This window comes from Protopterus annectens, chromosome 10.part0 (genome assembly GCF_019279795.1).
Source record: "Protopterus annectens isolate FY-2018-M chromosome 10.part0, PAN1.0, whole genome shotgun sequence".
NCBI classification, from domain to species: Eukaryota; Metazoa; Chordata; order Ceratodontiformes; family Protopteridae; genus Protopterus; species Protopterus annectens.
In genome coordinates this window covers 784,416,108-784,444,037 of record NC_056744.1, presented here as the reverse complement: position 1 = coordinate 784,444,037, position 27,930 = coordinate 784,416,108, and the positions used below count along the sequence as shown (strand labels likewise).

General features: G+C 41.0%; 1 protein-coding gene across 2 annotated transcripts in view; it reads right to left on the bottom strand.

Moving 5' to 3' along the window:
- LOC122813340 (biotin-dependent 3-methylcrotonyl-coenzyme A carboxylase beta1 subunit-like) overlaps positions 1-27,930 on the bottom strand; it is a 936,618-nt gene that overhangs the window by 504,918 nt on the left and 403,770 nt on the right. For both annotated transcript variants that reach the window (XM_044085603.1, XM_044085602.1), the window contains exons 5-6: positions 12,311-12,391; positions 1,009-1,187 (exon numbers count right to left, since the gene is read on the bottom strand). In XM_044085603.1, coding sequence (XP_043941538.1) covers positions 1,009-1,187; positions 12,311-12,391 — 260 coding nt within the window. The remainder of the gene's footprint in view (positions 1-1,008; positions 1,188-12,310; positions 12,392-27,930) is intronic.

Below are 27,930 nucleotides of genomic sequence, written 5' to 3'. Positions count from 1 at the left end.
TTCAGAACTGTGCACTGTGGGAATATCAGAAGACAACATCCCAACAGCTACCAACTGCAGAAGGCCTCTAAAGTCTTAAAAAAAAACAGACTAGTGTGGAGTTGTTCAGCATTGCAGACAATGAATACAGAAAATGCCTGGTAAAAGCAAGAAACAAGATGATCATTAATTGAAATTATGCGATGATTATGATTATTTATAAATAATGTACACAGAAATAACAACAATGCTAGGTGCAGTATCTTAAAATGCCTACAGTTACTGCTAAATGATTATACTTATTCAGCATCCTCTTGAACTATTAGCACACACTAAAATCCTAAGTTTAACAGCTTCTCCAACAGCTGGCACCTCAGTTCAGTACTGCTTTCAAACTACAGAGTAAGTACTGAAATTTTAATCAATGGACCTAGTGTGGTGACAGAGCTCACAAGTCTACTAACATAAAAGAAAAGTGAGCAACCTGCCAAGCCAAAGACACTGCTAGTTAACAGACAAATCTGCAAATTTATGGATGATTCCAGTTCTTTAGTACCCTTTTTGTTTGTATACTAACAATTAAATCTAATTAAACGCTACTTGTTAAGTAACTCTAGAGAAGGTGCAAAATAAAATAAAATCATATATGTTTGCTGAGGAAAACTAGAATAATTCAGCATTTTATGAAAAGGAGTAAAAAAAATATGCTGCCACTATTGGAGCAATGGTGTCTTAAATTCAAGTCAATGATGAGAGAAAACAGGATATATTTGCTTTTGATGAACTTGATGGCAGATATCTTTTTAAAGCACATTTAATGACAACAAAAATTAATGATGTAAAGAAAAAAAAGGCTACTAAAGAAGTAGCATATTCATAAATTCTTTTGAACAAGAACAATGCATATCTGATCTATGAATGAACATACCCACTTTGCACATTAAGTGGAAATTATGTACTCTACAGTTTATCCATCCACCACACTTCAAAATAGTGAAAAAATATATTACACGCTGTGCCTTTGCTCACTTTGAGTGTAGCGCTGCTCCACCAAGATCTTCTGGTGATACCTCTTCTCCTATTGCTGCTTTAACTAGTGGTGGTCCACCAAGGAAAATAGTGCCAATTTTATTGACAATAATAGTCTCCTCTGCCATGGTTGGAACATAGGCACCACCAGCTGTACAGGATCCAGCAACTATAGAAACCTAACATAAAAAATGTACAATTAAAACACTTGTAAACAGAGTTTGGCACATTACTGCATAGAAACTGTTTTATTGTGCAGTTTCAGTCTTTGTCAGCTTCACAGCTGCCAAAAAATAACAGCAAGATACTTTCTATAAATTATCCAAGTGATTCACTGACCAAGACAAATGTTTCCATTTGCACTGCCAGAAAACAAAGTTCAAGTCCTGTTAGTGAACTCATTTAGGGGAACAGGATGAAGTGACCAGTGGCATGCTCTTCTTTTTTGTGGTAGCACCAAACTCCTAACGCGACTTGATTTTTATTAAAGACTAGCAGCCTCACTGCAGCCCAGAACTAAGAGGAGGTATGACTGACACTTAAGGCATTGCATGCTGAAACACATTTGAAGTTTGCTGAGATCACTGCATACAACACCCCTAGGAGATTATGGCTTCTAACAATCCCACTACTTCTTTCATCTAAACTTCTATTCTAGACCCCTTAGTACAGACAGTTATGAGGTTCAACTCACTGAGTAAATGGCGGGTACCTTCTGAAGGGTTACATCTCAGATCAGCAGTACAAAGCAGCTGGGGAGTGGGGTTACTGGTGAGTGGACAGTATGATTATTTTTAAAACCTGACTGCTTGTGTAGAACTGGTTGGGGAATAGGGGAGGAGAGGTATTTAAAAAAATTATGAACATTTAAGCTTTGTTGAACTCTTAACTAAACTATTAAAAGCATCTTGCTATATGGTACATGCTGCAACTAGGACTACAGAGGGTAAGCACTCACTATTGCTGCCATTTGCAGTGGGATTACCAATGTAAACCTTTCTCAATGCTCTTTTGCACACCTGTTTAATCTACAAAATATGTCCATACTGAGGGAGGGCATGCCACTTTGTACCTGTACTTCTCTCCTCATACCTGGTGAATGTGCTCTTCCAGAAGCTCTAACTTCTGAGTGCCTGAACTTAGTAAAGCTCTGAAAGGAATGAAAGCATAAGCATATTAGATAATGTTGCAAAATGTTCTATTTACTAGTGGGGTATCTTGAGTCAACAGTGGGAAACAGCAGCTGAATAGCAGATGGATGGCTGAAACAAGGCACACTGAAGATCAGCTAACATGGCAAATCCTCAAATTCAAGTGATTAATGACTCTGAAGGGTCTACTTGTACAACACTTCAAGAAAGAGGACAAGTGCAATGGACTCATGGAAGGCTGGCAGTTTTGCAGTTTGGCACAGAAGTCTGCTAATAAGCTAGTCTTGAAGTTAATTCACTCAGCCTCCAGTTATAAACTGTTTGAGTGAGCTGCTTAACCAGGCAGTGCTCCTGGGGTACCAGTGAAAAAAAGGCACTCAAGCAATTACCTACCAAATTAATACAATAATGAAAAAAGAAAAGGAAATCCCCTGCAAAAGAACTTACCTTTGAAATGAATATCCAGGTTACTGTCCCTAGTGAATGTATGAACTTAATAACAAATGGCTACCACAAAGTCAAAACCTGCTTCTTTCCCTCCATCTCAGGCTGGTCATATCTGACTCCTACAGTGACCTCAGAGACCGCCCTAATACAGATTTAACAGCATGTACTATACAATATTACTCAGTGGAATAGACATTGACAGGAACAGCTAAATCAACTTGCCTGCTGACAGCAGAAGATAATTTGCAAAGTCATAATAAGGCAAAGCAGCAAGTCATAAGAAAAGCATGTGGTATGCACCAAGGGTATTCTCCTGTCCCAGACCAAATAAAAGAAAGAAAGAAAAAACAGCTGGCCCACCTTGCTGAATCTTTGGCTCACAAATGAGACAAAAACATAAGTCGTGTAAATACAGTATCCATTTCAAACCTCACCCTCCGAGTTGTGTGACTGACAGGTGATCACACAGGTTCAGAGGTACCACTGAAAACACAGTAATGATGAAATAAGGGCTGAACTAACAGAAAATCTGTTTCTTTGGAAGACAAAGCAAGGTTCTTTATATCCAAAAGTCTACCACTCTGAAATGTGACATTCCAAGGTTATGGAAATTAAGATGACACCTTTCATTACAAGAACTTCAAGATTGTTAAGTCAGTCAGCTGAAAGGAAGGGCAAGATAATGTCTCAGTGATGAGAATAAGATACTAATAGGATGAATGATTCTTTATGCAAAGACTAAGACTGGAGAACTCCTGAAAAACATCATATATTAAACCACGGCCCCTGACGTGAACAGTCAAAAAGGCTGATCTGACAAATGAACTTTAAGTGTTGATTAACTAAGGCCTAGTTCAATAAATGGCTAAGACAAATGAGACAGTCCTGTTTAGTAACTATATGAGGAGGAAAGAAATGCTCTGCCAACCAAACAAGGAAGCCACTGATGCTGCCTCTCAGCTACAAGGTCCAGCATTCAATCTTTGCCTCTGACGGTCATCTAGGTGGTATCTGAATGTTCTCCACATGTGTGGTTGGGTTTTCTCTAGCTATTCTTGTTTTCTTCCCCTTCCCAGTGGCATGTTGCTCAGGTTAACTAGAGACTCTAAACTGTCTCTAGGTTTCTGCTAATGATATTTTCTCCCAAAATCTCTAATTCAGATGATTTGACTCAGTTTGATTAAGCTGGTTAATAAAATGAAATAATCCCTTTTTTTCTGGCTTAGCATGCAGTTCTGATGGACCTAACAGCATTTATAGCCAAAATTACTATAGCTGAAAGGACAGCAACAACAATGGTGTTGTTGTAGTAGCCAGGAACAGTTCCCACATTGAGGAAAAGTTTCCATGATAGACATATGGACCAGACCTTCAGCAGTCAGACATTACAGGACAAACAGAAAGGGTCTCCTTTGTAACTAGGGGTGAACACAAAGTTTAACTGCACAACCTGTTCTTGACAAATATGTACAAGGAGATGAAGGGTATTGTATAAGCACCCTTTACTTTACTTCCCAGTCGTGTCAGAATCTATTCAAAGCTCATCCGTTCCTGCTATGAAGAGCAGAATAAAACAGAACATTGGAAGATATGTTTTTTCTCTTACTACTAACATTGTGATTACTGGCTGCTGCAGTGCTAGAAGACCGTCTTCAGCTAACCAGTTCCAGCTTGAGAGGCAGTAATGTAAGTTGGCTAGGAGAGTCAGGGAATTTGCCAAGAGTCTGAGGACCCCTGTAATGTGAAATCTCACTAGAAAAATATGACAATGATTTACTCAGATTCAAATGGTTTCCGTGAAGAAAGGATAAAATTGCATCGATCCTTACATTTTCGGATACCAAACCATCATCTGACTACCTAAATAAACCATCAAAGGTTTGAGATCAGATGATCTTCAACAATCAAACAACCAGAAGCACAGTGTGAAGCTTCTATCCACTAATACAGACCTGATTCTTTATACTTCACTGGTCCTAAACCAACTGATTACCCAGGTGGGCTCCTTCCCAGCAAAATACAATGAAGTCAGAACTTGCTCGGATGAAGGATGGATAAAAGGAAACCTCCACTTCAAAATGTCTGAGAACAATCATCAGAGTAAATTTCAGTAGCAGAGGTTGAAGAATGAAAGTATGTCTGACAGAGGCAGCTCTGTAGCCAGTTACACTTGACAATTCACTACAGATAATGCATGTAAAGGCATTAAAGGAGTACTGTAAAAATGGCGGGATATTAAAAGAAGGGTTCAAGCTTGGACTCTCTACTGCTAATAAATCTAGGCGTCAGTTGCTTGATTTCTAAAATGTTCTCTGTTGAAAGAAAAATCCAACAAGTGGCCTAGTCCAAAATAGTCACAATAAGAATACTAGCTAGTATGGAGAGAAAGGCAATTTATTTCAGCTGATGTACATGTAATGACTCTGCAGTCAAGACCTACCAAAGCTTTTCCAACCCAGATGATTGACAGGCCATCACAAAAGGCAGTCATCCAGATAAAGGAACTGCTGGAAACTCTTATACTGTAAGACCTCCACTATAATGGCCAACATCTGGAACTGACCTAAATTATTAATAAAAAGTTGCATCCTCCACTGAAACTGTTACGAATTCATGACAAAAGAAAAACATAATCTGTGTGGGCTACCAGCACTGGCCTAACAATACAAGATTACAATACAAGCCAAGATTGTGCTAGACAGTCAAGAGGAGAAAGTTAACACCTGCACTACACCTCAAGCAACACATAGCCCTTCAAAACCCACACCATCAACACCCACACATAGCAACACTAAACCCACATATGTGGAGGCCCTTAACATTAACCTGCCCAAGCAACAAGGACCGCCGAAGCTGAAACGCAAACAAACACCAGTCACAACCAAAGTGACACAGCTCACAACACTAGTGTGCCACCCAACAACAGCCTCTAAGGCAAGACAACGTACCTAACACTTTAGTCATAGGTGACTCTATAGTCAGGCACACTGGCGTCCCACTCACCATGTTGAACAAGGAGAAAATTGCAGTCAGCTGCCTGTCGGGTGCCAGGATCTGCCACATGATGCATGCACTCAAGTCACTCCACAACAAGTACAAATACGACTCTGTCATTGTCCATGTTGGAGTGAATGACTTGAGATGTATATCCCTGGACTACATGAAAAGAGACATGGAAGAGCTCTCGGATTATGTGGCCCAGGCAGGTATGACCCTAGCCCTGAGTAGCATCCTGCCTTCGCCCAGAATGATACCACAGTCTAAGGACAAAATGATTGACTTCAACAATTGGCTAAGCTTCTGGTGTCATTCAAAGGGGATCCAGTATCTGTCTGCCTGAGACAACATGATCGACAGACCACAATGCTTTGCCAGAGATGGTCTGCACCTGTCACCCCTGGGATTCAGGTTACTGGCTAAAGCTCTTGCCACCCCTACAGTGCCTTTTTTAGGCAATGTTCAAAGGACAAAACCACCACCGTAACAGATACAAGCATGCAAAGTCTGAAGGTAATGCTACTCTATGCCACAAGTCTAAACCTCAAAATGCACTCTCTCAAGGTACTCCTAAACATGGAGAACATAGATATCTGTGCAGTAACTGAGACCTGGTTCAAGGCTCCAGAGAGTACACCTGCAATACCAGGCTACAACTCTTACCACACTTTTCAGCCAACAAACCAAGACCGAAACACTAAAGGTGGAAGACTGTCCATATTCACCATGGATATTCACACCTCCAGCCTAGCTGCCCAACACAATGCATCTGAAATTCTCCAGGGGCAACTAACACTAGGTAAGACTGCAATCCAAATTGTAGCTTGCTAGAGATTCCCCACCATGCCCCAAGATTCTCATTACACCTTTCTAAACATACTGGAAAATATTAAGATACAACCAAACACCCTAATACTGGGTGACTTCAACTACCCTGCCATTACTGGGAAAACTACTCGGGTACCAATACCTTTTCCCAATGGTTCTTGGAATTCATAAATTCCAACGCCCTGGATCAACTAATCCATTGTCCCACCAGGGGCTCCAATATCCTAGACCTGGTCATTACCAACATGGGAGATAGATACTCCACACCAGTGGTCAACCCCCTCATTGGTCAGGTGCCATAAGCAAATCACCCTTGACATCCACATCCCACCCCCCAGCAAAGAAACCTCCATAAAAAAACTTCTCCAAAGCCAACTTCATTCTACTCAAGTCAGAAGTGACAAACCTCATGACACCCATGCAGACGGGAGCTGAAAGTTCGACTGCTGAATCCTACACCAAGGCACTTACGAGCACATCCACTCATGCATGAATCGTGTCATCCCAAACAGAACCAAGACACTCTCCTCCAAAAAAAGGAAGCCAATTTGGTGGTCCCCTGCCATAAACAAACTATACAACAGAAGAAAGAAACTGTTGCAAAAAAAGAGGAAATCCCAGGATGCAAAAAACTCCCTTACCAGCCTCAGTAAGAAGCTGAGCTCCCTCATAAAATCCTCCAACGCTAGTTAAGAAAATAAAATTGCCAAATATTCCAAAGACAACCACAAGGCATTCTACAGTTATGTCAAGAATCTAAATGGCAATGCTCAGATATGCTTTGAGCTATAACAGAATGGCATTAAATATACTGATCCCAAGGATGTTGCCAATATCCTGGCAGATCAATTTAGTGCCAACTTCACCCCCTTCTCACCCCCTAAAGGGCCCATCCATATACCAAAAGATTGCCAAATTCTGCTAATCACGGCCACACAGGTAGAAACCACACTCTCCAAAGCTAAGAATACAGCATCCATGGGACCAGATGGCATCCCAGGCTGTGTACTACATGAACTACAAAATGAACTGGCACCTCACCTAAGTGTCATGTTTAATCATAGCCTCACCTCAGGCTTTGTGCCCACTGAGTGGCACACAGCTACAGTTATCCCACTCCACAAGGGAGGATCCACCTTGGATCCCGGGAACTACCATCCCATCAGTCTGACGGGCCTGCTCTGCAAAGGCATGGAACACATTATCATGGAACTTATAAACAAAGACATTGGCAACCTTCAAACACTGGACCCCACCAAGTTTGGGTTTGTGAAGGGCCGATCTTGTCTCCTGAACCTGATTGACTTCTTCGAATCAGTCTCCAGAGCTGTTGAAGAGGGTAAGGCGGTCCACACAGCCTATCTGGACCTCGCCAAAGCCTTTGACATCATCCCCCACTCTGGAATCATAGATAAATTTACTAAGCTTGGCATAAATCCCTACGTCACTGGATGAGTTGCCAACTGGCTTACTGACAGAACCCAGACTGTAAAAGTAGCCGACTCCAAATCCAGCTCCAGACAAGTGATAAGTGGTGTACCTCAGGGTTCAGTCCTGGGACCACTCTTGTTTGGCATCTACTTCTCTGAAGTACAGGCCAACACTAAGGGACTCTGGCTAACAAAGTTCACACATGACTGCAAACTGGGAGCCATTACTGAATCCCCAAATGATGTGGATATTCTACAAAAGGGCCTTACAGAAACAGATGCTTGGTGCCAGAGTCATGGGCTCAAGCTTAATGCCAAGAAATGTATAGTTATCCCCTTTTGGGAAAAACCATGTACCCATGAATTACCACATAGGTGGCAGTACACTAAAAACTGATAGTGTGATGAGAGACTTAGGGACAAAGGTGGACAGTGGTCTCACCTTCGATAACCACATCGCCACAACAGCAGGCAATCCTTCTATGTGGCACACCTCATCACAAAGGGCTTTTCATCCAGAAAAAAGGAGGTCATTGTCCCACTGTACTCATTCCTCATTAGACCCATTATAGAGTACAACGCCCTGTTTGGTATGTACCTCACAAGACATCTACAACAGCTGGAAAGGCCACAGAAAGGCCTCACTAAAAGAATCACAGGCCTAAAGCAGATGCCCTATGCTGACCGTCTAAAAAAACTCCAGCTATACTCTATGGCATATCATCTACTCAGAGGCGATCTCTGCTTAACATACAAGACCATGTCAAAGCCTGAGCTGTTGGGCATGCCACACCCCAATCCCTCAGAGCCACATGCTCCACAGATCTAAACCTTGTCATCACAATGAACAAAACATGCTGGAGGGATAGGTTCCTGACCCAGAGACTCCCCATACTGTGGAATAGACTGTCCATACATGTCAAGCAGAGCGCCTCCTTGGCCCTCTTCAAAAGGAACCTTGACGATTGGATGGGAGATGGGAAATTCACCCCGGGGATCACATCAGCCGCCCTGGTAGACAGGGGTCCAGGGAAATAAATATTGTGGGAATAAATACCCAAGGAATTGTTATGGTAGGCTTGTATAGGCCCTAGAACCGATAGCCTAGTACCAACCTAAGAACCTATAATGCCATAACAGCCTGCATGAATACACTGAAAATGCTTATGTAATTAAAAGTGCTTTGCCATGCCAAAAATTCAAAATCTGATCCAAAAATAAAGGTTGAGATAAAAGGCATATTCAAATATCAATATGTCATCCCTGTGGATTAGATACAGAACTCAGAAATAAGAGTTACTGACCCACAGACTGTGGTGATCCTGGACCACCTTCCCCCCAGTGGTAATCCTAATCAGCTTTCAGGACTTGTTCTGTTGGGACAACTTGACAAAAAGGGCTAGAGGAGTGTTCCAGAGCCAGAGGAAGAGAAATCAACTTCTCAAAGAATGGATCTACCAGGACAGACTGGAAATGAAACTTACATTACAGGTTACTTCAGAAAAAGGGCTACAGATTAGAGTAACAGATAACTATATATACTTTCTAGAACAGTACAAGGAATTAGACTCCTTAACAAGTTGCAAGCTGGTGAACTCCTGCAGTCTTTGTGACCTATATTGGGCTGAGGAGAACATAAAAGTATCACAGCCTTGGGGTACTTCATCAGGAAGTTAAACATCTCTAGGGAGAGCATAAAGAGCCTGTTTTCTTAAGTGTAGAGCAGCCTAAATCTGTGTGCCTCCAAACTTAAAAAGTAGCATCCAACAAAATTAGTCCAGTTAAGAATCATTGAAATCACTCAGGATTTAATGTAATCCTTTCCCAAGTAAGCATTAAAGTATTTCTTTGGAGAAGGGCATGAAAATTTAATAATATTCTAGAATGGACTTCGCACCACTCTCAAGACCTTGCTGAAAGAAACTAATAGAAGGAGAAATTGCTGTCAGAGTGAATTTTCAGCAATGAAAAATTAAATTCCTAAATTTCATGGAAGACTTAAGGACTCGTAATGAACATTTGAGGGAACTCCTCCTCCTAGAATGAATGGAAGACAGACATTTATAAGAGACCTACAAAGTATTACAGACTTTAAGTATGCAACTGTCAGTCTTACAGGCCACTAAATGGCTGGCATGCAGTGTTCGGCATACACTAGAATAAGACTGCTGAGAAGGAAGAAATGGGACTTGTGCTTCGGAACTGCACATTAATTCAATCAAAGATGGTCACCAAACAAGATGGTAATTTGCAAACAGGCTTTAAACAAATCCTAAAGTTCAATACTGGCATAAGAATTACTACAAACCCACACAAGCATGCACACAAGGTGGATCTTAGTATCTATTTTCAGCCACTGAAGACAAATGCCTATAAAGTCAAAATCAAACCCTGCTCCAAATGCTGGTAACTCCTGGAATCTTGCTAGAACCGAAGAAAAGTGGTGATATTCACCAATCTCTCTCCCTCTCTCTCAATTCAACACTGAGGTTTTCAAAGATGTTATGCTGTTCCTTGACCTCTTGTTAGAAGACAAGAAAGAACAAGAGAGGCTGAAAAATCACAAAAGCAGTAATGGACTCTGACTTGGAGTGGGATCTAGAAGTCTTAGCTCTGATCTCTAGCCTGCATTACCTTGTGTGTGTCCATGCCACACAGCATGTCTTTCATAAAGCTCCCTACTCTCTTCCTCTGGCAATTTGGTGACAATAAGGTAAAATATCTTCTTGTATCTCTTACACATGTTAGCAAGGCTGAAAAACTGGCAATGCAGTATGAAGGGATGCCATGCTCCAAGCCCAAATAGAATATCCAAGTCCTGTGATATGCTGATTTGAGATGTCATGGCTTCAAAAACTACACTTTTAGGCACTGAATATAGGCACTGCACAACAAAAGACCAAGACACAAAAATTAAGTGTCTGGAAAGAACCAGGGACTACTGGGGAATGCATGTTCTTTAACCCAGGTTTAAAGAGCATAAGAAAAAAGCAAGCAAAGGTATTCCAAATTATAAACTAACTGTAGAATATCCCTCAAAGCAAAATCAGATGCAGGTAAAACTGTATAGCTTCAGCAAATGTCCACATTTCATATTTAATCATGCACTATCATTACCCACAGCTTACATTTCTTTTACCTACATCTCTTGAAATGATCAGCATGTCTGCTTAACAAACAAGTATAACATGGTGCATTCCCATTCACATCTGCTGTTTACACTTCCAGGGGTGAAATCTTTAGCATTCCATTTCCTGGCACTTTTCCATTAACATGGCAACAGGGGAATGAGTGATTGATGTCAAGTAATTGTACCATATTAATTAATTTATATGTCCAGCAACTTGTTGGTGGCGACCACTTTTAATGAAACACCTTCACCTCTCAATGGTAAATCTTAATCTTTTTGCCAGGTTGCCTGCTGCGGACCTTGTCTATGTTGCTGGTGAAATGTATTTTGCATGGCATAAGGCTGCATGGTTGCTTACTTGCTTTTCGTTTTACTGATAGGGTTGTGAAAATGGCTGTTTGCATTTATAGTTAAAGGCTTTTCAGTTTTATTTCTGCGTGGAGCTTTGTATTGCTGGATTTATGCTTGGGTTTAGGAACTGTGGGCTCTGTGAAATGTGTTGTAATGTTTGAAAGATTTGCCAGAAGTCGCTACCGCAGCTCTCAGCAACGTTTAAAGCTACAGGTTTATGACTTTTCCACACTCATAGTGTATCTCATTGCATCTTGGTGTTTTGTTGTGTAGGGTGTAGTAACACCCTTAGAATCTAAAGGGTTTCAAAATGAAGCCCCTTTCTCAAAGCCTGCCATGTTACTGAGAGAAGAGAGAAATGAATAGCTCACTTAAAGTCCCTTTTGAAAGTAGTGGTTTGGACCGTTGTATTTTTAAGTACCTTAGTGGGTCAGCAGACATGAGAACAAACGAAGCGTCTGTTTAGGACATGTTGTTTGGGTACTTTTCCATTAACATTTTTCCCATTAACAGGGAAGCAGAGAAATGTGCGGTTGATGTGTACACAGTTTACATATTCTAGGTCATTCACTTTTTCTGCAAGGTAATTTATGTAGACGGATAGTACTGCAAATTGTATTTTTTATTCTGCGAAAATGTCTACAGTTGAGAGGTATGTGGGCGGGTATGCAGCTGCTATCACACTTGTTAAAATAGTGTGCTATTTAAGTTACAAAAATACTTTTTTGGAAGAAAAAAATAGGTACAATTTGCGGTATTACCCATGTACATAAATTACCTTAAAGAAAAAGTGAACGACCTAGAATATATAAACTGTGTGTACACATCAACTGCTCATTTCCCCTGCTGTCCCGTTAACGGAAAAGTACAGCATTGCCTTTTTCATTACCCATTAAAAAGCATCCACTGTACAGAAGGTGCACATTGTATAGTGGTTGCAAAGAAAGTAAACATTCCTCTTCACATACCTGAGGAATCTTCATTGCTGACATAATAGCTTCATTGTAAAATGCTCTTCCACCATTATGTTTATCAGGAAAAATCTCAGCCTAAAGAGAACAAAAGACAAAAATCAACTGAACTACTACAATAACATCTGCTTAACAGAGATCAGAACTACATTATTAAAATACTGTGCAGTGACACCAAGAGATCACAAATCTCTCAAATTCATAGTGCAAGTAATCTGGACAAAGCCAAAAAATAACGGGAACAGAAAGGCCAAAAAGCAAGGTTTTAAATATTGTTCTTATGAACATACATAGTTGACAGAATAACAGGTTTTGCATTAGCATGCATTTACTGAAAGCTATAAAGTCTGAAACTGAAATGTCTGTCATTATTTAGTGCCTTCAATCCAGAAAAATCTGGGTGTTCTGTGAAAATCTGGAGAGTTGAGAGGTAATTGACAGCTGCACTCAAAGCAAACCCTGATGGTCATCATGTTATATATACTTCAGTTACAGAATTTCTCTGGTTCAGGTGGGCCATTAGCCAAATGAGTCCTATATGTACAGCCTCGTAAATTCACAAACTGAGTTTCAGTGACCACTAAAGATTCATTTGGAAAGAAGAGAAGCTCCTCCTTGCAAAAAAAAAAAAAGCATCAAAACAGTTGTTGAAAATTCAGGTTGCTACAGCTCTCCAAAATGTATACTTGTTAGTATTCATAGAGTTGTGTAATTTCTTCTAAAAGTAAAAAATGCTGCTCTTTTTTGTGAAAAGGACAAGGTACTCCAATATGACTTAAGAAAATCAATCAAATCATTCAAGTGTTCTGTAGTAATCTTCCTTCATACTTAAAGCACTAAATCTTAACTACCTAGTAAATAAGGTGATTATAACGAACATTTAATTAAAATGGGTCCTGTTTGAATGTGTAACACATAACCTGTAAAGTTTTTACAATACTAACTATACAGTCTGAGAAATGTGAATTCTTTGGCTTGATAAGCTTTGTAAAAACTTTGAAAGCCTTTCGTATTTTTCTCATTAGTATTTTTACACAAGGATTCCACAGGAAAACAAAAACTCAGACAAAAAAGTAATGCTGATTTTCCTGAATAGATTGCTGCAAGGGGCTTTTATCATAGGTTCATACTAGGCTATCTGCCCTGGGGCATTTATAAGCCTAGCCCGATTGTGTTTGGCTTACGCCACACCTTGATTTGAGTATACTGTGCCCTTTTTAAAGTTTAGTTTACTGTGCCTCTGTCTAATAGTGACACGGAAGTAATCCCCGGGACAAACCTACGATCCCCCATCCACTCATCAAGATTATTCTTGAAGAGAGTCAGTGAGGTGCTCTGTCTAACATGAATTGGAATTCTATTCCAGAGCGATGGGAATCAATAGACATGTAGCAGTGGTGTAGGAAGGACACAGACCACTTGCATAGAAAACCATGGTGGGTCTCCCACCACCTCAAAAAAACACACACAAGCTGAATTTAGTTTCAAGGCTGCACTGAGTCCGTGCTTTCAGTGAAATTATCTAAATCTTCCTCCATATACTTGAAGTCTCATCAACCTTGTGTATCAATCTAATGTGACCCACTGACTCTACATAAAGTTATACTTAAGTAAACAATCTATTGATTTGCTTTACTAAGACTTTCAAAATACTGCTCCTTAAAATACAGCAAAATCTTCAGTAGTTCTTGCAATTTTAAAGTACATGGACTACACTATTCACAGCTGGAAATCAACTACCCCAACAGCATGTTTATGTCACAATTCTTACCGAAAACACAATTAACAGTTTTCACCAATGCAACCATCTAAAACTAAGGAGGAACAGCCAAGTGTCATTACAAATACTAACTTTACTATACGAAAATAAATGCTGAAAGAATGTATTCATTCACAAATACATAATTTATTTACTCTGATTTTTTTTTTTTTTTTTAATACATAAACGTATTATGCCCAAAAGGTGATAGTTATGGTATGCTGGTATAATCTCTTTGCGTAAATCACTAGCAGGAATACAAAAAAGTGTTATTGATAGCATGTTATAAGTAACTGCTGCCACTGAATTGTCTGCTGACCACAAAAATATTGTTCTTTAACATTAAAAATAATACACTTCATCATCTTATTTTCTTATTAAAGGGCAATTACATTAAAGTCCAGAGTTACACAAGATGTTTACACTTCTACATTTGTTCTGTTTTTATCTACTGAATGCACACCCACCCCAAACATACAGACAATAAGGTTGACTTCAGTGATGTCAATTAAAATGCATAGGACTGTGACAGTGCTAAAAGACATTTGGGGTGTCTATTATATCAGCAGTCAGAATAAACAGGAAATCTTGATCTGCTTTTAGAAGTGGAAGCCATAAATCTGATTATAGTGATGACAAGCATATATTCTCTTGTTTCTCATACTGCATAATTTTTTTAGCACAAGACAAGCATGAAGCTTACCACCACCACCACTTTGCTTATTTACAAGCATGTAAGTGTTAACAAAACAAGCTTGTTTTTGCTCAGCAGCCTGTATCACCAGAGGCTGTTAGGAGTGTGTCATGAAGTACAGTTGTCTAAGTTGCACTTAACCATAACAACAGATGTTCAAATTCCTCACTGTGGCAGGTTTTAGTCGATACATAACCGGCAGGCCAACTAGGGCACAACTCTAGCAGGGGCACTTATTTATTTGTTTATTTTTTTGTAGTAAGCAAATGGTTTCTTTAAAATTGTTGAATGAATATAGGAAAAACTAAACAGTAAAACAAACTATGAGAAAAAGCAAGAAAAAGGTAATCTGCATGATGTAGGAAGACCAGGATGGGGGCACTGGGTGGTGATGGGGGGGGGGGGGTGCGCCGTGAAGCCCTTGTGCCTAGGACACTAGCTGACCAGAGGCCAACCTTGAGTCTATATGTGTTGTTTTCTGTCCAGGAAATAACTTAACAGGTTCAGAAAGCTCTGGCTCCCCTGTCAGAACAATTAGGCTGGAATGTAATAGTTGATATTATAATCAATGCATTTGTTTGTGGTTGAGTATAAGCTGGCTCAGCATTTACTTGTACCCTTTACAAAATCTATTGATCTGCATTACAACCACAACAAAATTAAAACAGCTAACATGCACCACACTGAAACTAAACAAGTCTCCCACTCATGAAGGCTTACTTCATGCAAGTGTATAACATATGTAATAATGCTGCAGAATATGTTGTAACATGCAGACTCCCATGCAGCATCTATACAATTACACTTTACTAGTAGTTTAAATTTCAAAAGTGGATTGATCGTGGTATTACGTTTGCTCTGTAAATCAGTCCAATCTGTACTTTCACGGTGGATGGTTAACATAGATGCTTACTACTGAGATGTGGTTGCAGGCATTTTAGGTAATGTAAAATCACTGAATGATACTGCCCTACTTTTCTATAACCCTTACTAATGAAAATTAAGAGTACAAAGACCCAGAAAATATATGTGTAGACAGCTGTAAAAAAATGGTAACACATACTTTTCACTCATTTCCTTCATATGATTGTAAGAATTTAAAATGTGTCATATCTTACTGATAAATATATACTTCTGGCGAGCAGATCTACTAAAATTATACCAAACTTGGTTGTTTCCTAGAAATTTTTAACTATCCCCTCTGTTAACAATTCCTTTTAATTTGTCTGCACTTTCCCAGACTGCTGATGATGACCAGGGCTCATTTTAATTAAAAACGGTGCTTTGAAATCTATTGGCATAAACTGGGGCTAATTTAGAAACTCGGTATGCAAATGTGCTTCACAAAAGCTGAGTTCTATGAATTGTACCATTACGAGTGTGTGCACACCTTTCAATACGCTTAAATTGACTTTGGCTTCTTAGGAATGAGCTGCTCTGTGCATAGGAATGTGTGTGAGGTAACAGCAGTTCTTAGTCACGGTACAGTGTGCTATACCTTCTGTACATGTATGCAGTGTATTACCAGTCAATATAACTATACTGTCATACTAGTTACTGCATCCGCTTCTATGTTAAATGACAAACACTGAACGCCAGTTCATCGAGATGAAAGCATCAAACATTTTAATCATCAAAGGCCGACTTCATCGAATCTCAATGCAGTTATTCTTTCTAACTTATGCACAGCTGTTGGCTAAATACTGAGATTTGACAAAGTCAGCTTTCGGTGATTAAAATGTGCCATGCTTTCGTCTAGATGAACTGATGCTTGAAGTTTTAGTCGTTTAATCATTTAACATGAACCCCTGCATCCTAAATACCTATAACTATTTAAAAAACACTACACGTGTTTTACTTGAAAAGGGGCGATAAAATGAACAAAGTTAAATAATGTATTGTTCTGCATTCCTTAACAATATCTGCTGGTGCAAAACACAGCATGCGTTAAAAACCTTCACCTTATGGCAACACAACTGTTGTGACTTAAAAAAAAAAAAAAAAAAAAAAAAAGGGCCAGCTGGGTTTGAAACAATGTTCAAAACTTAAAAACACTGTGAACGTTTCAACCAAACGGAGATTGAGAGAGCACCAAATGATCTATACACAAAGAAAAGAAAAATATTGACTAGTTAAGCACTTTAGTTCCTCTATATGCCAGAACTTCTTTAGGGTTAAACCAGACGTACAAATTTAATTTAAAATAGTGTAAAAAAAAAAAAAATCACGATTGATTTGTCAGCTGATTAGTCAGCTAACACAATCTAAAACTTAATAAACAAAATATATCAATAAAAACTGTCAATTACTAAACTTTCTTAGTAAAAACAACAAATTAAAATCTTAATATTCAAATTCTCTGTGCTTTAAGCAAACATTTAATATTAATACATTCATTTAACCCCTGGTCACTTATCTGCTGATATCAATATAAGCCAGTTTACTTCTTTGCATTCAAGAAATGTGTTAGTATCTTCCCCTACTGGTTGCTTATCAATACAATCTAATACTAAATAACTAAACTTCTTGAAAGCACCACAAACTGCAACGTATTTTGCTATGCCATTATTCTTGTCTCCTTTTTTAATGGAAAAAAGAGGTTAATAAATTCTATTTGAAAGTTTTCTGGTAGTCTCACCTACATGGAAACTTTCACAAGTTTTACACAGTGCTAAGTAAACCACATTTTCAGATTCACGTGTAAACCTACTTTTTGCCCAAATTTCCAAAATAACTTTTTCCTGTTTGACAAGTTCTTTAGACAAAACAAAGGTGTTGCAATGGGAGCAAGAATGGCACTGTCTTTTGCTAACTTAGTTATGAGCTAATGGGAATGTGACATTTTAATTGTGCATCCACTTTTTTACAAAAATTTTTGTTTATATATGTTATAGAGATTATTTGATTATCTTATGGAATAGTCTGGCAGCTGATTTCAACAGATTTGATACAGATTTAAACTCTAGCACTGACTCTTACTTTTACTATAGGAGGTCATGGAAAAGCAGCGCAATTTCCTGATTTGGTCATTACAGCTGATTTTGAAAATAAGTTGTTATGTACTCGCCATTAACGTTCCATGTTTGTTGTCCACCTTGCCTTCATTCTATGCTGGTTGGAAAAGCAGCGCAATTTCCTGATTTAGTCATTACAGCTGATTTTGAAAATAAGTTGTTATGTACTCGCCATAACGTTCCATGTTTGTTGTCCACCTTGCCTTCATTCTATGCTGGTTGGGTTTGGAACGGAGCATCGGTTCTGACTCGGCCTAATTCAAAAGCTGGAAAGCTTCCACTGGCTCGAGGCTATGCCCTATCCCATGATGCTCAGGGAAGATTACCCAGATCTTGTTTGCAAGTGAAAGCACAATTTTTTACCAATGATTAAGCCAATATGTCTAGACAAGACTCAGAAGAGATTCAGAGACTCCATATCAAATTATAATAAGAAAAAGTCCACCCACTCCTCCAGGAGCGAAGGTGGGGGAAGGAGGGTGAGATGCAAGAATGAAGGCAAGATGAACAACAAACTTGGAACGTTATGGTTAGTACATAACTTCTTAATGTTATGTTGTCCTATCTCACCTTCATTCTATGCTGGTTGGGACAGTGTCCCTAGCACCTTCTTTCTTGGGTGGCTCAAGGGAAAATACTCCTCAGAACAGTGGACCAAAAGGAGGCCCAGTTCCTGGAGGCCAAATCTACTTTGTAATGAGTGATAAAGGTATGAGGCTTTATCCATGTTGTTGCTGCACAAATGGAATCCATTGGAAGCCTAGCCTGGAAGGCAGAAGAAGTTGCAATAGCTCTTGTGGAATAGCCCTTTACTTTGCCCGGGAACTGTCTGTTCTGGGAATCGTATGAGTAGGAGATACACTCTGTGAGCCATTTAGAGAGTGTGACCTTAGACACTGGAAATCCTTTCTTTTTGTCTGAAAAGGACACAAAAAGTTGGTCTGACTTTCTGAACTCTTTATTTCCATGCATGCAGAAATGCAATTGTCTATGTACATCCAACTGGTGCAATCTACAGTCTGCCTTGTTGCCATAGTTTGGGTAAAAAACTGGTAAGTCAATGGATTGATTTAGGTTGGTCTCTGAGCATACTTTTGGTAGAAAGGAAGGGTTAGTCCTTAAGGAAACTCTATCTTTGTGAAAAATTATGTATGGAGGACGTATAGATAAGGCTTGAAGTTCACACACTCGCCTGGCAGAGGTTATGGCCACCAATAATGCTGTCTTCCATGACAAAAACTTTATGTCACATGATGATGCAGGTTCGAAAGGAGACAGAATTAAAGAGGATTGAACAAAATTTAGATCAACTGGATTTGGAGGTTCTTTCACTGGAGGCCTTAGTAAGAAGGTACCTTTTAAAAATGCTTTCCAGAAATTATGGGACATGATTATAGTCCTGTTTCCCCAATATGAAAATTCAATATAGTGACTAACTGTACTCTAATTGCAGCCGCTGCCGCACCTTCATTAAAATGTTTAGCCAGAAAATCTAACACTGCTGTGACAGGGGCCGTAAAGGGATCTATGTTGTTTCTGAAAGCCCAGTGTGAAAATCTTTTCCATTTGCTACAGTATAATTTTCTGGTTGAAGCCTTATGAGAGGAAATCAATATATGTCTAACTGCAGGGGAGATATCATGGAGCCTGGCTATTTGTGGAACTGGAGCAACCAAGCTGTCAATTTTAGGGTTTGTATTGATGGATGGAACGTTCCCGACGAATGAGTCAGAAGGTCTGGAACTGGGTCCAGAATCCACGGTTCCTCCTGGAGATGAGGCCACAAAACGGGGAACCAAATTTGCCACGGCCAATATGGAGCAATGAGAATAACTGTGCTCTTCAACATGTAGGCCTTCTGAAGAACCTTCGGTATCAGGGGAAAAGGAGGAAAAGCGTAAAGTAGTCCTGGGGGCCAATCGTGTATGAACGCATCCCTTGGTGACTGCCCCGAAGGGGGGATCAGGGCAAAGTAGCTGCTGCATTTGGCGTTCATGGACGTGGCAAAAAGGTCGAGTACAGCTGGACCCATTGGGGGAAAATCTCTTCTCCAACTTCTTGTTTTAGGGACCACTCGTGAGGCATCAAAATCGCTCTGCTGAGTTTGTCCGCTATCACATTGCAGTTCCCCGGGATGTGCGTTGCTGTCAGAAAACGTTGAGAAGAGACTGCCAATTGCCATACTCTTTGTGCCCCTTGACATAGGGGGTAGGATTTGGTTCCTCAATGTTTGTTTATGTACCATATTACTGACATGTTATCTGTCTGAACTGCAATTGTTCCTATTGGAAGAGAGTCCTGGAATGCTTGCAACACAAAGAACACTGCTCTCATTTCTAGGACATTGAGATGCAAGTGCTTCTCGTGTTCCTGCAAAATGCCTTGGACAGTCTTTCCCAGATAATGTCCCCCACTCTATCCGAGAAGCGTCCGTGGTCATTGTAGCTACTGGTTGTGGGAAGACAAACAGTAGGCCTATGGTCAGCTGAGTCGAATGAAGCCACCAGCATAGGTCCTTTTTGCAGGATTCTGTGATTATGATCTTGTGCGAGAGTGGTGGATCTTGCATGGACCACTGGGAAAAAAGCAGCCACTGAAGAACTCTCATGTGTAAACGCACTATAGGTACCAAAATTATTGCAGCCACCATGGTGCTTGGAACCTGCAAGACAGATTTCGCCTGAACTTTCCTTTTGGATAAAAGGTTCTCGATTTGAAAGTGTAAAGACTGAATCCTCTCGGGAGTAAGTTTGGCCAACATTTTTCTTGAGTCTAATTCTGTGACGAAGAAAATAAGACGCTGTGATGGCAACAAGGCAGACTTTTTAAAATTTACTGTAATGTCTAGTTGGGAACACAGGAGAATGGTTTCGTCCCAGCATTTGTAGGTGCTTGGTGGTGGAGGTTAGGAGCCAGTCATCTAGGTATGGAAACAAACAGAATCCTAGACGCCTCAAGTGAGCCGTTTACTGTCATGCATTTGGTGAACACTTTGGGGGCTGTAGTGAGACCAAAGGGCAGAGCTCAAAACTGGTAGTGACTGCCTCCCAGCCAAAAGTGCAAATGTCTCCTGGATCACCTGTCCATTTTTGTATGGTAGTATGCATCCTGGAGATTTATCGAGCACATCCAATCGTCTTTCCCCAAAAAGGGGAGTATCAACTGCAGTGTCACCATCCAGAACTTTCTGGTGAGAACTAGAATGGGCCTCCAGTCTCCTGTCTTTTTTGGAACTAAAAAGATTCTTGAGTAAGTTCCAGATCCAATTTAGTCTGCGGGGACATTTTGGATGACTTTTTTTCTAGCAACTTTTGTATCTCTAGAGTTGCATAATCCCTTTGATTGGGTGGAACATCTGGGACCGATTGTTTTTCTGATGGGGGAGAGGAAAGGGGTATGTAATAAACTCTGGATATGATCATTTGTACCCATTTGTCTTGTGTAATTTCTAGCCAGGCATTCGGGTACAATGACAAGTGACCCCAACTGCCTCCAGAGACGGACAGATGGGCCTCCTCTCGGGAGCACTGAAAGGGCTTTTCAAGGAAGGAGTCCTTGTCACCATGGTTCTGCGGACCCCCTCGAGGTTGGCATCTTCCATTGTTTCTTCCCCCTCTGCCCCTAGGGGAAGAATCACCATGTGCATCAGGAAAAACTCTTTGGGACTTGTGGAACCACATCTCCCCCCCCCCCTTCTGACCTTTGGGATAAGGTCTAGTGGGAAGGGAAAAATGGACTCCCACAGCAGACAGAGTCTTTCCCTCCTGTTCACACCTGGTCAAGGTCTCTCTAACTTTGGGCCCAAACAAGGACGAGCCATCGAAGGGGGTGTTAATGAAGGAAGACTTGAAGGGTTCAGCAAAATTACATAAGTGCATCTAGGAATGTCTTCTTAAGGAAATTCCTGTACCTGCTGCCCTGCTCGCTCCCTTGGCCATGTAAGAAATCAGTCGGATGGAAAAGTTTACCATGGAGTTTAAGGTGGACAGCTGCAAGGAAACCTCACCCGAACCCCCTGCAGTTACTAGTACCTTGAAAGGTATCTTCTAGCTCTTTTAGGAGATCCCTCTGTAGTCTCGTAAAATGGGTTAGGTAATTCAGTGATCTAAATGTAAATGCCACTGAAGAAAAAGTACACTTACCATATCTGTCCATTGTTCGAGACTCTCTGTTCGGTGGATGAAGAGATGAGGAAGTCTCTGACAATTCCTTCTTTGTGGCCACCGCCACCACCATAGCATCTACTGGGACACCCTTGCTGAGAAAATCTTTTTCTACAGGTGCTGTAATGAATTTGTTTGGCCTCCTTGGAACAGGTTCCACTGAAGCCGTACAGCCCTATGCCTTCCGACTAATTACATTCATCAACTGATAAAAAGGCGGAGTCACCTAAGAGGTGAAGGGGCGAGACCCAATACCTTCCAGGTACACTGACTCATCCTCAGAAGGATTGGAGGGCTTCCAGCTACCTCTCTGTTTAAGAATCTTCAGGATGTCTGCAAAGGAGACATCTTCAGAGGGGGGACCTTGGGGACCCTTCTGACTCATCCAGATAGGTGTCTGAGGTGACAGACACATCCAGGGAATCTATGTGCTTCCTCTTGCACAATGTCTTCCGAGGGACCTCCTCAGAGGGGAAACTCTGGGGAAGTTTTGAAAGAGAGTTTTGCCCGCAGGGGCTTCCTGGGGCTTAGGGTCTCTGTGCTGGGGGGAGCGATGGTGTTAAGACCAACAGAGGCACTTTTGGGTGAAGAGTACTTGAACCAGAGAGTGGAGCAGTCTGAGGTGACAGAACTCTCTCTCTCTCTCTCTCTCTCCATCAGCTCAAAACCCCCCTCACCCCGCACCAAGGAAGTCCCCAGCTCCAAAGAACCAAAAGACCAACTCCGAAGCAGGGCGGTTGGCTCTGAAGGCAATGTGGGAGCCGAGCTCAAATGCGCCAAAGCCCCGAGAGGTAGAATCATCTTGGACAGCTGTCCGATCCAACTCTGCTCCCCGGACCTGACGGGAGAGCGTCGGCTCATAGACTCCTCGAATTCTGATGGAACTGATGAAGTCAGAGCAGATGTCAGAACTGACTTTCCTGTTGGAGGTCTCGGTGCTGACGGTTCCACTGCGATCGGGTCCAAGTGTTCTGGCTCCGAAACACCAGGTCAGGTAAGAGGAGGAACCAAAGAGGGAGAAGAGGTCTTTTGTCGGCTCCAGTTCCTTCTGGGTCAGAGTCGACAGAATTTCAGCCAATGCCGGCGTCTGAAGGAGTCTCCACATCATTATGTGATAAACTTCTGGAGAATCGGGAGGGTATTGATGGAGATTTTAGAATCGGAGTTACCGGCTCTGAAACTGATACTCAGTCGGCTTCGGAACTGCAATTGGAGTCAATGAAGGAGGCTTTTTAGAGCCAAGAGCCCTTGGTTCCGAGCCAGACTGTATTAACATTTTTTTAGGTGGCTCCAAAGATGAAGCAGAGGTTGAAGTTCTTTTGCCCAACTTCTCCAATTTAGAAGAAGAAGGGAATTTGTCAGATTTAGATTTAGTGCTCTGAGTCCCTTCTAGAGCCTCTGTAAAAGGGGCTTTCAGTAGGCCTCTTACAATCAATTTGTTCGTGTGCAACACAAACACCCTGGAGCTAAATGCATGACAAAAGAAGCAGGATTCTTGTAGGTGGAGGGCACCCAGGCAGTAAATGCAACTGGTGTGCCCATCTGTCAAGGACATTTTTTGGCTGCGTTTGTCACACTTTTTGAAACCTAATGGTTTTAGTTCCTTAGAATCCTTAGCATATTGAAGCTACACAAAAAAACTAACTCTAAGAAGTAGCTTAATAAGAGTTTTTCAACAGCCAGAAGATAGGACTAACAATACAAATTTAACAATATATAATTAAGATCAACAAGCTACAGAGATAAAAACAACTCTAAGCAGTAACCCGTTAATCAAAAAGGAAACTTAACAATACTATCTATATATTTTACACACACACACATATATATATATATATATATATATATATATATATATATATATGTATATATATACACACACACACACACACACATATATATATATATATATATATATATATATATATGGTTCCCCTTCACAAAGTTGAACGGCCACAATCTCGAAATGCATATGGTCGAGACTATATGCTCGAAATTGTAGAAGCTTGACTGTGTGAATAGGGAATGGCATACAGCGCAGAATGACATATTTCCCTTTCTGCACTGTAGTGCGATCTCAGAGTTGGAATAAATAAGTAGCGGGAGGTGTGGGGGGTGCAGGGAGGCTTGCACCCCTGCAAAAACACTTTTTTTGTGTTACATTTTATTTTTTTTGTTCCCTTTCATGAAGTTGAGCTTCTGAAATTCGAGCATATGGTGTTGGCCATATGCATTTTGTGTTTCTGAATCATTCGACTTTGTGAAGGGGAACTATATATATATATATATATATATATATATATATATATATATATATATATAGGTTCACTTTATAACATCGAAATACTGAAATGTCGAATTTCAATATCTCGAAGCTATAAAGTCGAATGTTAGAAATAGCGAATGTTCATAATCGTGAATTTCATATATCTCGAATATATGTCGAATTCGCGGTTATGAAGTTGCGCTACATAATGTCCGGGTTTGTGTTTTGGTGGTGCGCGGATGTAGGTGTTATGTCAGGTAAGTGAGTGTTTTGTAAGGGTTTTGAGTGGGAGTTAGAGTGTGTGTGAGGGATTGGAGAATGTGCGTGTGTGAGTGAGCTTTTGTGTTGTGTTTGTGCGATCTCGGAGTTAGTATATATAAGTAGGGGGGATGGGGGGTGCAGCCCCCCTCATTGGGAGTGCAGGGGGGCTTGCCCCCCTGCGTGTGAGTTGTGTATGTGTGTTTTTTTTGTTTATGTTGTGATGTGGGTGTTGTGTTGTATGTTTAGTGTAGTGTGTGCGGTGTTTTCGGTTATGTGGTTTCGTGAGGTTTTTTTGTCGGTGTTTTGTGGATTCGGTTTTATAGTCTCGAGATACTGAAATTCGATATTTCAGCATTTCCAGGTTATAAAGTGAATATATATATATATATATATATTTTTTTTTTTTTATATAGGGGAAGAAGTCCTGTAATTTGAACGGACTTCTGTTAAAAACAACGAAAGGAACAGTCCTCTAGCTTAAATGGACTCACCCAACAAACAACAATGGGAAAGAATAGGAAAGGGAAGGGGAACGGCCCTCTAAGTTAAACAGGCTGTCGGGAGCCTACTAACTTAAACGAGCTACCATTTAAGGATACAACAATCTCTCTAGGGATAGGTTTAAATGACAATAACACAACAGGCCTAACGAACAACGACAACCAAGTGGCGGATTGATAACCCTGCTAGACACTAACCGTAAAACGTTATGAAATATCTCTAAATTGTGGAAAAGGAAGAAATATAAATCAGAAAATTTTCACTTAGCCAGGAGCCAGTTTGGAAGTCACCTGATGTGCCTGAGCAGCAAACAAGATCTAGGTAATCTTCCCTAAGCATCATGGGATAGGGTATAGTCTTGAGCCAGTGGAAGCTCTCGAGCTTTTGATTTAGGCTGAGTCAGAACCGATGCTCGATTCTGAACCAAACCAGCAAAGAATGAAGGCAAGATAGGACAACATAACATCAAATGGTTTCACAGTAAAATATATAAGAAAAGCATGTTTGTGAACATCATCAATTTATGAAACGTAATGTAATCAGGCACAGTTTACTGCAGTGAGTTGTCTTACTAGTGATGACACAGTTTTTAGTGATGATGTAAATTCTGTCAAAGTATTTTTTAGGGTGGTAGGTTATGAAGAGGAGTTTGTGAATAATACTGTTCTGGAAGATACTAATAGCAGATATATTAAGTTTCAGCCTAATTTGAAATATGGGTTACTGACACCAAAAGTCAAATAAAAAAACAGCTCTTAGTATAGGGCTTTTCCAATACCGATTTCACTTGACTAAGATGGTATAAAAAAAGAAGTTATGTACTCACCATAACGTTCCATCTGAGTAGGTACTTAATTTGTCTGCAACCTGTGGGTATCGGATCCGAGCCGGCAGCTTTCCAAGCTACAAGATCCGAGCTCCTAGCTCCTCCCCCTACCCATAATCCCCTGCTATGTGCTACATTACCTCAGATCGAATTTTTTGCCTCTTACACAACTCCTACCCTCGATAGAGGACGTAAAACCAGATAACTGTCCTAAGGCAGAACAAAGATTTCTTTGGTGATCAGGAATCCCGAAAAGTTCGGGGGATGGCAGGGGGGGTCAGTTGCAGACAAATGAAGTACCTACTCAGATGGAATGTTATGGTGAGTACATAACTTCTTTATCTGAAGTAGTTACTTCATTTGCTCTGCAACCTGTGGGACAGAGTCCCCAGCTAACTAGGGAAAAATCCTGGGCGGCCTTATGGAAGGATATTCCGAAGCACCGCAGAGCCAAAGGAAGCCCTACCTCTCGATACCATATCCAACTTATAATGAGAAATAAACGTATGTGAAGAGGACCAGGTAGCTGCAGAGCATATGTCATCCAAGGGGATCCTAGACCAGAAGGCTGCAGAGGTGGCCACAGCCCTCGTAGAGTGAGCGCGAATTCCCGTAGGAACCGGTTTGCCTGCAGATAAGTACCCATGGACTATGCATTGACAAATCCAATTTGCTACAGTCACTTTGGAAATGGCCTTACCCATGCCCAATTAGCAAATGACACGAACAACTGGTCCGACTTGTGAAAATCCTTAGTCCTGTGCAGGTAGAAACGCAGTTGTTTGTGCACATCCAATTTATGCAATGTGTATTCTCCTCTATTCTGAAAGTTTGGGAAGAACACGAGTAAGTTTACTGATTGATTGATATTTGACTCAGAAGCCACCTTAGGTAAGAACGACGGATTAGTCCTGAGGAACACTCTATCCTTGTGAAAAATGAGATAAGGATGCTTCATACATAAGGCTTGAAGTTCTGACACCCTTTTGGCTGAAGTAATGGCCACCAAAAAGGCTGTTTTCCAGGACAAGAATTTTAATGGAATCGAAGCCGTGGGTTCAAAGGGTGGGCCTGTCAAGGCTTGTAAGACTAAGGCCAAATCCCATGGAGGCACCACCACTTTCACCGGAGGCTTCAAGAGGAAAACGCCCCGTAAGAAGGTTTTACATAATTTTGTAGAAGTCAAAGATCCTAGTCCGTCTCCCACATGGAAATGGGAGATGGCTGCCAATTGCACCTTAACTGTAGAAGCACTTGCTCCTTGTCTAAATATCAGCGACAGGAAGTCTAGAATAGTAGGAATAGGAACTGTAAATGGATCCAGGCCTCTATCTTTAGCCCAGACAGAGAAACGTTTCCATTTGCTGTAGTAAATCTTCCTAGTAGTCGGCTTATGTGCTGCGACTAGAATGGCCTTAACAGGAGATGAGATACCAGGAGTCCTAGCCATCAGTGGAATTGGAGCAACCAAGCCGCAAGCTTGAGGTTCACCAGGTTTGGGGGTTGGAATCCCGCCGGATGCGAAATCAGGTCTGGAATGGGATCCAGTATCCATGGCGGAGATACACTGCGAGACCGCAGGTAAGGGAACCAGATCTGGCGAGGCCAGAATGGGGCTATGAGGATAACTCTGCTCCCCAACCGACGGGCTTTCTGTATGAACTTGGTCATGAGCGGAAGGGGGGGATAAGCATAAAGTAGACCGGGCGGCCAAGCATGGACTAGTGCGTCTCTGGGATTCTCTTCGGGAAGTATTGCGAAGTACTCGCTGCATTTTGTGTTTAAGGGAGAAGCAAAAAGATCGCAGCAAGGCCAACCCCATTTGCGGAAGATCTGCTTCGCAACTGATGGATTGAGAGACCACTCGTACGGAGTGAGAATCACTCTGCTCAGTTTGTCCACCAAAATGTTGGACCGACCCAGAATGTGCGTTGCTACCAGAAAGCGGTTGGCGGATATCGCCCATTCCCACACTCTCATAGCCTCCCGGCAAAGTGGGTAGGGCCTGGTTCCTCCTTGCTTGTTTATGTACCAGACAACTGACATGTCTGTCTGAACTGCAATAGTCCCCAGAGGTAGATGGTTGTGGAGAGCTTGCAACGCTAGAAGCACCGCCCTCATCTCTAGGACACT